The sequence below is a fragment of the Jaculus jaculus genome, unplaced genomic scaffold, assembly GCF_020740685.1.
Source record: "Jaculus jaculus isolate mJacJac1 unplaced genomic scaffold, mJacJac1.mat.Y.cur mat_scaffold_34_1_3701052_arrow_ctg1, whole genome shotgun sequence".
NCBI classification, from domain to species: Eukaryota; Metazoa; Chordata; class Mammalia; order Rodentia; family Dipodidae; genus Jaculus; species Jaculus jaculus.
The window spans coordinates 2340806-2353643 of record NW_025423490.1 but is presented as its reverse complement, the minus strand read 5'-3'; the positions used below and the strand labels follow the sequence as shown (position 1 = coordinate 2353643).

General features: G+C 37.2%; 1 protein-coding gene across 1 annotated transcript in view; it reads right to left on the bottom strand.

The window, feature by feature from the left end:
* Window positions 1-1990: 1990 nt before the first annotated feature.
* The window catches only part of LOC101608783 (zinc finger protein 420-like), a 78294-nt gene continuing 67446 nt past the window's right edge, over window positions 1991-12838 (bottom strand). The window contains exons 2-4 of the mRNA XM_045141242.1: window positions 10970-11111; window positions 8240-8332; window positions 1991-4973 (exon numbers count right to left, since the gene is read on the bottom strand). Of these exons, the coding sequence (XP_044997177.1) occupies window positions 3337-4973; window positions 8240-8332; window positions 10970-11111 (1872 nt within the window). The 3' untranslated portion in view covers window positions 1991-3336. The remainder of the gene's footprint in view (window positions 4974-8239; window positions 8333-10969; window positions 11112-12838) is intronic.

The window sequence follows — 12838 nt, the reverse complement described above, 5'->3', positions numbered from 1 at the left end:
TCACTCAGCAACTCTTCCTCACTCCTCATGACCCATTCTGTCAGTAAACGTAACACTACTGAAAGAAACTTCAAAAGCAAGCACAATTTATATACAGCTTATAGGTAGAGGACAATTTCCATAATGGGGAAAGAAGCTGGCCCTTTTCACAAGTCCTTGCAGAGAAAGAAGAAACCACCATCACCATAAGCAAGCACATTCCAGTAATACAGGCAGAGTTCCAGCACACTGCATATATTTTTTGGTTAGATCCATCACCAAAAACACTCTAGGGCTGGACCCTAGGAATCACAAACAGTAACATCAAGTTATCAGCTTAAATAATATTCTTGAATCTATTGAGGGATATTTGTACAAGCTACCACACTTTATGAATCATCCCTTTAACTCTGGAATATAGCCATCCTGCTAACATAAGTGATATTTTGGATGTATTCCTACATCTGTTTGCAAAGATTTTATTTAAAAATTTTCCTTCCATGTTTAATAAATTGGTTTTAAAATGCCAGGCTTATTTGGCAGGTACTGACCTGGTGCAATCTCAGTTACCTTTTGGGATGGCTTTGGTCTCAATTATGTTGTGTGCCCACATGGTTCCCTTTTTGCTGTGCTGTGGGCTCAGGTAGGCTGGGTGGGTCAGGGGGTCACTGCTCTGATCACCTGTTCTGGGTGCTGTATAGGTGAGCTCCTGTCCCCAGGTCTCTGGTGCTTGCTTGTGCTGACACTGGGGGAGGGGAGGCTGTGGATGGTGGCTAAAGTTCTCCCACTGGTCCTCGTGATCTTCTCCCTTATGAGCTGCTCCTCTGTTAGTCCCTGCCATACTCCATTCATACTTCTTGAGTTTGTGAGGAGGCTGGTGTGACTGGAAAATCCCCTCACCTGGACTTTCCTGCAACTCAGCCTGAGTCTGGCCAACACTGTTGGCACTGCTTCTGCCGGCTTCCTGCTTCTGTAGTCTCTGGATATGGTGGGTCTCTCCCACTATTCTGCTGTGGTTGATAATTTATTATATACCTTCCCTTTAAGTAGAAGAGTTTATTTTGCCTTTTTCTGCCTTAGGATGCTTTGTCATGGCTCCTATCCCACCATTTAACTGGAAGTCAAACTTAAATTATTACTGTTTGTTATTTATCTGTTTAAATTATTAACAAAATCCAAGGTTCATACATTTGGATGTTAGATGTATCTATACCAAGTGTTTTTCTGATGTCAGAGCTCATCAATTCAGCTAGACAAACTGAATTGTCAGATTTGGGATTCCTTGTGTCTTTCCTATGGCTGGAATTACACACATGACAACCACAACCAGTATTTCTAAATATTTATTTATTAATTTTTTGGAAGGGGAGAGAGAGAGCAAAAGTGAGCAAGCGAGTGAGAGAGAATACTAAGGCCTCTACCTGCTGCAAACAAACTCCAGATACATGTGAAACTCTGCATCTAGCTTTATATAGGTACTGGGGAATTAAACATAAGTCCCTGGCCTGTGCAGGCACTGAGAAATTTTCCCAATCCCAAAACAACATTCTTACATGGGAAATAGGGATCCAAAGTCATGTGCTCATGTTTGCATGGTCTGAAATTTACCCAAGTAGCCATCTCCAAAGTCATTTAAGAAATTTTTCATAGTCATTTTTCATATATTATTTTATATTCATTACATATTATATCAGTTACACACATTACTAATTAAATTACAGCTGGGCAAATGCCTTTAATTACAGAACTCAGAACGCAGAGGTAGATAGATCCCAGTGAGTCAGGGGGCAGCCTGAGATTACATAGTGAATTCCAGGCCATGCTGAGTTGAAGAAAAATATGAGGCGAGGGGGGAAACATGGCATTCAAACTTCCAAATTTTGCCCCTGACCCACATAAACTCAAGCCTATTTTATGACTACATATGTATTCAGTCTGATATACAAGTTTACATAGGATTTACAACTATAATACAACTCAGACTCAAACATCTGAACTGAGATGCCAGGAAGTCTATGAACTTATTATCTTTATTAACTCAAAGTACAGTTGCTTATTTCCAAAACATAATGACTTAGAATAAATATTTCCATTGCACAAAAGTGTAGAAAGGAAATACTGAAACAATATAATTGGGGAAATAAGGGAAATTTCAAATTTTGCAGCTTTACCTGGGGAACATGAGCAAATTTAATCCCTCTACCCCTGAATGCTAGATTTATGGGAAATCAAACTACCAGCAGCATTCATTGGTGACAATTCCAAGAAAATCCAAGCAATTACACTGAAATTTTTTTCCTCTTCACAGCTCCATTTTTGATCTGATAGGGTTTCCCTTCAAGAATCTTAAGTCTTCCTTTAGCTTCAAACTGTCAATCTTAAGGCTTTGGGTAAGTCCTGACCCCTCTGTCCTGCCTTTGTTCTATTTCTCAAAGCAATATAAGGTGAGTGACCAAAACAGAACAGTAGTATTCTTTAGTATTGTTATTACAGTCCTATCCTATTTTAAGACAAGCATTCTCATAGTGTTCTTTACATGTTCAAATATAGAAATCTTTTCATGAGTTGTAGTTGTAGCCAAAGATGCTTCTATGTCTTGAAATTCAAAACTACTCAAAATTCTTCTTCCAGACAAGAACAGATGATTCCTTTTAAATTCAACAGATGACCATTTACCAAGAACTGTACATAACACAGTAAGTTGTCAACACATAAAATACTGTCAAAATTTCAAACATCAGCCATTAAGCTTTGGTTACATCATTGTGTGGATCTTCAAATGAAAATTCTTAAATCAACTCATATATTTCCCACAAGCCAGTTAAAATAAAAAGATAATCTATAGATTTTCAAAAATTCATTAAGCTTTGACTTAATGAATTAAGTATATGTTTTTTTTTTCAGATTGATGGATATTATCTGCAGGTTTTTAACATTCATTATACTAATATGGTTTCTAAGTTACATAAATCCTCTCATACATAGTAGGCTGTGAGTGAAAGGGGGAAAGAAGTTTACACATTCATTACATTCATAAGGTCTCTGACCTGTATGAGTTTTCTGATGCACAGTGACCTGTGACTGGGAGATAAGGTATTTCCATATTTTCATTCCTATGGTTTTTCTCCTATGTGAATTTGCTAATGCAGAATTTGGTTTGACTTCTACAATAAACCATTCTCAAATTTATTTAACTGGCTTTTCAGCTTTGTGAGTTCTCTTATTTGTTGTGACTTACAACTTCACTAAAAAAGTTTTTCACTTAATCCACATTCATTAAATTCACATGGCTTCTCACTTGTATGAATTCTCTTATGATTATCAAGATCTGACATGGTAGGACAAGCTATCCTGCATTCAGTACACACATGGTTTTGCATTTATGTGAGTTTTTTGATGCAGAGTGAGATGTGTCTTGCAGATGAAGCTTTTAGCACATTTAGGGCATTCATATTGCTTCTTACCTGTATGAATTCTTTGATGCTTCCTACGATTTGACTTTGAAATGAATGCTTTCCCACATTCATTGCACTGATATGGTTTGTCACCTGTGTGAATTCTCTGATGAATAGTGAGATATGACTTGCATCTAAAGGCTTTCCCACATTCAGTACATTCATATAGCTTGTTGCCTGTGTGAATTCTCTGATGGGTAGTAAGAGTTGACTTGGACATGAAGGCTTTCTCACATTCAGTACATTTGTATGGCTTCTCACCTGTGTGAGTTCTCTGATGGGTAGTGAGAGTTGACTTGGACATGAAGGCTTTCCCACATTCAGTACATTCATATGGTTTCTCACCTGTGTGCGTTCTCTGATGCACACTGAGCTGTGCCTTGAAGGTAAAGGCTTTCCCACAAGCAGTACATTCATACAGCCTCTCACCTGTGTGAGTTCTCTTATGAATAGTGACATATGACTTGGAACTGAAGGATTTCCCACACTCAGTACATTCATATGGCTTTTCACCTGTATGAGTTCTCTGATGCACAGTGAGTTGTGGCTTGAAGGTAAAGGTTTTCCCACAGTCAATACACTCATACAGTCTCTCACCAGCGTGAATTCTCTGATGCAAAGTAACATATGACTTGGTCATGAAGGCTTTCCCACATTCACTACATTGATATGGCTTCTGTCCTGTGTGGGTTCTCCGATGGATAGTGAGATTTGACTTGGAGATGAAGGCTTTCCCACATTCACTACATTTATATGGCTTCTCCCCTGTATGAATTCTCTGATGTACTGTGAGGTGTGACTTTAAGGTAAAGGCTTTCCCACAATCAGTACAATCATACAGCTTCTCGCCTGTGTGTATTTTCTGATGCATAGTGAGATATGACTTGGACATGAAGGCTTTCCCACATTCACTACATTCACACAGCTTCTCACCTGTGTGAGTTCTCTGGTGGACAGTAAGCTGTGCCTTGGATATGAAAGCTTTTCTACATTTTCTACATTCATAAGGCTTATCACCTGTGTGAGTTCGATGATGCACAGTGAGATTTGACTGGGTGGTATAAGCTTTTCCACATTCATTGCATTCATAAAGTTTCTCACCTGTGTGAGTTCTCTGATGGATAGTGAGATGTGACTTGGAGATGAAAGCTTTTCCACATTTTCTACATTCGTAAGGTGTATCACCTGTGTAAGTTCGATGATGCACAGTGAGATTTGACTGGCTGGTGTATGCTTTTCCACATTCATTACATTCATAAGGTTTCTCACCTGTGTGAGTTCTCTGATGGATAGTGAGATGTGACTTGGAGATGAAAGCTTTTCCACATTTTCTACATACGTAAGGCATATCATCTGTGTGAGTTTGATGATGTGTAGTGAGAAGTGACTGTATGCTGCAAACTATTCCACATTCATAAGGTTTCTCACCTGTGTTTGTTCCTTGACAACAAGTGTGACGTAACCTGTGGTAAACTGCATTCTGGCATTGCTTAATATCATCACTCTTTGTGCACGGCATTTTCTGCTGATTTTTGAATTCTGAGAAATACCAAAAAAATTATTACATTCCAAATAGTAAACAATAATTTGGCTAACATTGGCTTCCTAGCATTTGGTCAGATATTAGATCACAAAAATTATATTAAAACTACTTTCAATTGACCTCTTTACTATTCTCTATGGTAGGTTACTTGACTGGAGGGATGTCTTACATAATAAAGGGTAAATTCAGGAAATACTTTCTAATATTCAGAGAATATATTAGAGACCTTTAAGTGAGACTACTTTTCACTGTTTGGTCTTCTTGTTGACTCAAAAGAACTTGCCTAATTTTTCTGAAAATAGCAATCCTCACTTAGATTAGATTTATTAAAGAATTTATGTTTCCTTAGTTTTCCACTTGTACTTCCTTGCTTAAGTAGCTACATATCATTTTACCACATGTTGACTGGAAATTCTGAAGTACACATGTTTGTTTAATTACAAAGACTAATGCAGATTTCTTCTACAATAACATAGGATGTATTTTGTTTTTGTTTCTAATCTCTCCACTACCTCCTTTATCCATATTATATAGGTGTTTTTTTTCTTATACATTTATATGTGCATATGTGTTTGTGAATTTAGAAATGTGTGTTACCAAATGCATGACTGCTAATAAAAGTCCAAGTTTGGGAACCAGACCTTGCCTTTAACCTGATTTAAAATTGCCTCCTGTTGTAAAGTACTGTGTATGCAATGATTCTGGCCTATGAAATTTGAGGGATTAGTGTTCTTTTTGTCTCTGGGGATTTTGACTCATGATGATGCAAAAAAATGCATATTAACCCATTGAGTGATCTAAACAACCAATGTTGGGTTTCATGACTGGACATGATGGTTTTATATTTCTCCATTGCTGATATCTTATGATAATAGTAGATGAACTTTGGTTTCAGTAATGGTTATTTTTTGTGAAGGAGAAAAGGAGAAGACAGATGATAAAGAAAAAAAAAGCTGCATGAGAAAGAACAAAAACAAATCACATTAGACTAAGAGAGCAACATAATAGCAATAAAAAATAAAGATGAGATTAAAGTAGGAAGAGGAAAAGTATCACAATATGCAATAAAGTGAAAAAAAAAGCTACCAATGCAAAAGAATAGTTGAAAAATAAAGACAAAAGAACAAATTGGAGATCTAAATTCTTTCTCCAAGTGGTTGTTGGCTGAAGTAACATTGTTTCCTCCATAAACAATGTAGTCCATCTTTGTTTACTGTTGGATTTGGTGGTGTATGTGCACTGATGGATGGACCCATAAGCAAGGTCAGTGGCATGTCTTCACCCAAATACAACTGTATTTTCATACAAAAGCCACTAGAAACTATTGAGATTGCTATAACAGGCAGAGTTGCACATTTATTGCACATACAGGCAAAAATAGAATATATCTCCATTGTGTATCAGACAGTGAAATACCACAAAAGAGGATCTTACCTCAATTCCAAGATTTAAGTACCCAAGCAAGAATCAACTAAATGTGGTAGGAAGTATCCACCCATATTATTGAACTGGGCTCATACTTCTCAGAACTATGTTACAATTAAATGTGTGATACTATAATGAATGCTTAAAGTCCAAATAAAATGACCAAGATAGGCTTCACATTCGCTATAATTTGAACATCAATAAGCAATATGGATGACTCATCACCATGAAGGGTGAGACCATGAAAACTTCCATCCTTGTGCTGCCTAATACAAAACTTGACCAGCAATTCTCCATTTGGCCCTGCCAGCTTGGGTATTTCTTCTTGTGTGCAACTCCCATGAATAAACATTTAATGTGTCTAGGCGCCCTGAATTATCCATGTTTTTAGGTTCCAAAAAAATTCAAATGTTTACTTCTAGCACTTCTCAAATGTGAGTCTATTGTTACAGACTGAGTGATAGCCGAACTGATGTCAATCTCTAGAATAAACCCTTGCAAGAGACATGCTTTAGTAACAGTACAGATACCACTGTTTTGGCACTAGAGCTCTTTCTACAGACTGGGTTTATGTTGTACCTGTGGCTGTACATTATAGTTTCATCTAGAACATGAGGCGGGACTATTTTTTACTAATTTCCTTTGCGCTATCATTCAGATTTTCTTTCCTTCAAAGTCCCAAATGTACTTGTTTTTTTTTTTTTTTTTGGTTTATTTTAATTTATTTATTTGAGAGCAACAGACAGAGAACGAGGCAGAGAGAGAGAGAGAGAATGGGCGTGCCAGGGCTACCAGCCACTGCGAACGAACTCCAGACACGTGCGCCCCCTTGTGCATCTGACTAACGTGGGACCTGGGGAACTGAGCCTCGAACCGGGGTCCCTAGGCTTCACAGGCAAGCGCTTAACAGCTAAGCCATCTCTCCAGCCCCCAAATGTTCTTTTTAAATCCATTTTACACTTCCTATATTTCACAAATCTAATATACTTTTGTCACCAACATTCTTCTCATGTACACTGTACAAAAGGGTTTCTAACCCCTTGTGGTGGTTTGATTCAAGTGTTCCTTATAAACCTAGGTTGCCAGCTGATGGAGATTTAGGAATTAACGCCTCCTAGAGGCAGTGTTACTATTGGGGGTAGGCTTATTGGTGTTATAGCCCATTTCCCCTTGACAGTGTTTGGCACACTCTCCTGTTGCTATTGTCCACCTGTTGTTGGCTAGGATGTGACGTCAACCTTCTGCTCATGCTGTCCTTTTCCATGCCATCATGGATCTTCCCTCTTGACTCTATAAGCCAAAATAAAACTTTTTCCCCCCTGGCAAGCTGCTCCTGGCTTGGTGAAATATAAAAGCAATGCAAACCTGACTGTAACACCCCTTATCATGGAATCTCTGATTCTCTTTTCTCAATTACTTCTAACTTTCATAGGTGATTGTAAATATAATTATGTTAAATAGTTTCATTGTGTCAGCATTGTAAGCAGAAACACAATTACAGAACTGTATACTTGAATAAATATTTTTGTTCAGTAAGGTGTTTCTTGTAAGCATTTTGTCACAGCAGTGAAAGTGGCTAAGGGCACTGTTACACTGAAACATACAAAAAATTATCAAGTGAGAATTTAATACAATATCTAATACATAATATTTTCTAAGATCACCTATACAGGAAATTAAATCTTGGAACACATAAGAAAATATTCAATGCAAGAAACAGAATAGAGCCCTTTCCATTTCAAAAGAGGTGTTAGATTCATGGTAATGCCATTTATTTTGACAATTGTGATGAGTTCTCATCTCACTGATATATGTTATAAAGTATGCATTTACTTGCCTGGAAGCCTCTGAATTGAGCCTTCTACTACACTCCATGGTGCAAATCCTTGCTCCAACTTGAAGATCAAATCTGGTTTGGTCATACAGTTGCCTGTAGTTGGGAAACAATGTTCAAATTGTGTCAATATGTTGTATCAGGTGGACTTCTGTGAGATAACAGCTGCATTTCTACAAATGATCTTTATTACATGAACCACAAAGTTAGCGTGGAGAAAGTTTATACTCCTGGTGTTCACTAACTGGAGTATTTCCCTGAAGTAAAACTGAAAGTACTTCCTTCAAATGACTTTGAACAGCATGATATATAATGTTTTTGTTTTTGTTGTTGTTTGTTTGTTTTGTCATTTTACAAGACATGGACTCACACCAGCCAAGGTAGAGCAAGAAAAGATGCTGTAGCCCAAGTACTTCTATGCCAAGCTTACATGTTCTGCGACAAAAAGTGTAAACAATGATACATTAAATGAATGGAGCATAATGGAAGGGGAAAATAATGAAACTAAAAAGACAATAACTCACATTACTGATAGGTCAAACAGAGAGTAGTCATAAGAAGAACAATAGAGAAAGATTGTGGGAAAAGAGTTCAACTAAAGAAATGAATAAAAAAGGTAAAAGGGGGCTGGAGAGATGGCTTAGTGGTTAAGGAACTTGTCTGAAAAGCCAAAAGAACTAGTTTGGATTACCCAGTAGCAACATAAACCAGATGTTTAAGGTGGTACATGCCTAATTGCACATATTTCCTCTCTCTATGTACATATGCCTCTCTCTCTTTCTCTCAAATAAATAAAAATCTTTAAAAAGCAAACCAGAAAAGAGGATTCACAACTAAATTACTAAATCAGACCCAAAAATTGCATTCCTATTTTTAAAAACCTAAGGCAAATTAAGAAAGGGCAAAAAATATAAGGAATGTCTTCTAGATTTATAAGAATTGCCCTTAAGCATATAATAGCAAGTTGTAGAGTAAAACAAATGAAATAAAATAATAATCCTATATAACAGATGGTCTCAATATTAATGACTGGGCAACACTTATGTAATTTTCTCTTAAAAAAAGAAACAATGACGTACTTATTCATCATTCTACAATACACCATTGACTTGTTAGTGAAGAAAAATACCTTGGTGTAGAACATTTTTCTAGAATGCATGGAATTCAATTCAAAACATAAAGAAAAAAGATACAGTCTTAACCTAGGATATATGGTAAGGGCAATAAATCCATACAAATCACAAGGGAAACTAGAAAAAAATGTCCTTCTTTGTATGTCAAATGGCTATGTAGAGAAAAAGGACTCTAAGGAGAAATGTAGCCAGGTGTAGTGGCACACTCCTTTAACACAAACAAGCGGGTACCTGAGTAGGAAAATCACTAAGACTTTGAGGACTGCCTTGGCTATACTGTGAACTCCAGGATAACCTAAGGTAGAGTGAGATCCAGTCTACAGATGAAAAGAAAACATTAAGAACTGTGTTATGAACATAAGTGTAAGGCATTATGTGAAGTAATACAGCTATTTCTGCTGGTTCCAAAAAAATTGTCATTATTTTAAAACAAGGCAGCTCTGCTGACTACCAGGTGACTTTTAATACAGTAATACCAATAAAATTAAAAAAAAAAATGCTGCAATGTTCACATAGGTCTGTGATAATGGAAATACACTATCAACACTCAACAACCTGAAGTAAATGCCATAAATTTCTCACTTGATATTCCATTTGGGAATGTGTAGATAAGAGATAAAAATAGTTTAGTGTTTTGATTTTTTTTTTTTTTAAATTTTGAGGTACAGTTTCACTCTAGCCCAAGCTGATGTGGAATTTACTATGTACTCACTGGCTGGCCTCAAACTCACTGTGATCCTCCTACCTCTCCCTTCTGAGTGCTGGGATTAAAGGTATGTGCCACCACACTGGCTTTAGGGTTTTGATTTTTTGGCAGTACAAATGTGTCTAACAGAAGCGTCTGATTCCTAAGATACCAAATAAATACATTCACCAAGGTGGAATTCATGTTTTTTCCCTTGCGCTATTAAATCCCTCTATAATTGATGTAAATATATTTTATTTAACTTCTTCTCAGAAAACTCATGGGTTGTAAATGAAATAGGACAAACCCAAAAACCAAAATTTTGCATGTTCTCATACTTACAGATCCAAGCTTACATAATAAAGGTAAAAAATAAAACAAGTAATTAGAATATGGAAAATGTGTAGAAGATAAGGGATAGAATAAGCATGGTTAGAATTAACTGCATACATTTGGAAGAATCACTTCTTTTGTTTGTTTCTTCAAGGTAGGGTCTCACTCTAGCTCAAGCTGACCTGGATATTCACTATGTAGTTTCAGGCTGGCCTCGAATTCATGGTGATCCTCCTACCTCTGCCTCCCGGGTGCTGAGATTAAAGTTGTGCTCCATCGCGCCTGGCCAGAAACCACTTCTTATGTAGTATAGCACAGTACTAAGTTAATATGCATCTCGCAACATTTACATTAGTATTTCAAAATAGCAACAAGAATTTTTAAGTGTTCCCCATACAAGTAATGCCTGATCTGACAGACTTTTGTCATTATATATGCATGTACTATAAAGCCATTTTGTTCTACATAATAGGCTCCTTTGAGAATGTCAGTTTAATAGTACAATATCAAAACAATACTAAAAATTAGTAATGATAACTATCTTTATCCACCAAAAAGAAAGGAATTGCTACTCAGACTCACGGGAGTTTAATTTGCCCAGGAACTTCAGGCTGCTGTAATTTTCCAGCATCACATCTCTGTAAAGGTTTTGCTGAACAGTATCCAGGTGCTGCCACTCTTGCCAGGTAAAGTCCACAGCTATGTCTTCAAAAGATACCAACTCCTATAATGAAATATTTCTGAGGGGCTTATTCAATAAGCACAAAGTTTTTATGCTGTATTCTGAAAGACAAGACTCAAGACAAATATAGTACCTGTATCTTGCTATCTTGATTCAAGAATATAAGATTCACCTTTTTTTTTTTTTTAATGAAAATACAAGAAAATGGAATAGGGTTTGTGGCATAACATTGTGGTGCACTGCCTAGCCAGAAGATACAAGGCCATGGCTTCAATTCCTACCACTAATACAGGAATATAGGCTCTGAATAAAGTTGTGGATTTTTACTCCATATGGAATCTGATCATCAATGTTGGGGTCATAAGAAGTATGGCAAACCTGAAAAGATTCCGAGCAAATAATAATAAAATATTAATTCAGAATCAAATATATTATAAACGATGAATTCAAGGAGTTTTAGCACCAATATATCATGTTGCAGCAGTCAACTTCACTGCAGCTTATGGTTGGGAACCCATACAAGGCACTGTGTGTGCCACTGTACCATGCAACTCCAAGGCAAGGAACACACACAATATGAAATATCTTGGCTGAAATGTATGTTACAAATATCAGTGCTAATAAAAGTAACTCCTTTTTCTCTTCTCTTGATTCATAAGAGTTTGAGCAGAAATACCTTATAGACATAGATATTGTTGTACCCAGAAGCAATACATAGTTATTAGAAAAAACTCAGTGCTAGGGTGGGTTGTCTTCCACTGAGTGTTAGCTATAAAGTCCACCAATGCCACAGAATACTTCAGGCATTGCCAAGACCCTTGGTTATCCATCAAGAACCAGATTGTAAGACCCTATCACTAAAGACTTCCTCCACATACATAAGATGCAGGATACTGAGAAACCAATCTGAAGCAAAGCTGGAAGCTTCCTCCCAGATAACTGGCAATCAATGTATTACAAAGAGCTATGTAACCTGTTGGGAGAGAAAAATAATTAATGGTGTTAACCTGTAGTGAACCATGCAAGTTTTACCAATGGTCAACCAGGTCAGATGTGTTACCTGGTATAATAGTGCTATGCCTATTATGGGGGAAACCAAATGCTCTCTTATTAGACTTGAAGCCTGCTCCATAAAAGGGAATTTCTGCCTGGAATTGAATATATACTCAAAAGTTGATAACTGGGGAGGTGCTGTTGTCTGTTTGGCATTGCTGGCAGAAAACAGCAGACGAAGAGCAACTTATGGGGGGGGAAAAGTGTTTATTTTAGCTTACAGACTCGAGAGAAAGCTCCAAGAAGGCAGGGGAAAATGATGTAATGAGCAGAGGATGGACATCACCTCCTGGCCAACATCAGATGAAAAATAACAATAGGAGAGTCCGCCAAAAACTAGCAAGGGGAAAGTGGCCACAGTGCCTTCAGGAAGGTTCCAAGTTGTCAAATTGCCACCAGCTGGGGACACAAGCATTCAGAGCCCATAAATTTATTGGAAACACTTGAAACAAACCACCACAGCAGGTCATAAGCGTTGGGGGAGAACTACTTCTCTTGTATTGTTAATTCAACATATTATTCCCACCAAACTGCCCTCTAAATATGTTCATGCCCACATATTACTGGTATGCTCACTTTTGGCTAGAGAAGCCTCCTTTTAGAATAGTGGTTATCACTGGGTAGATACAAAACACATCAAATTGTTAAGAATTCACATAGCCCAATGCTCAGGGATCATTGTGGAAGAGGTGAATAAATGATTCTGAGAGCTGGAC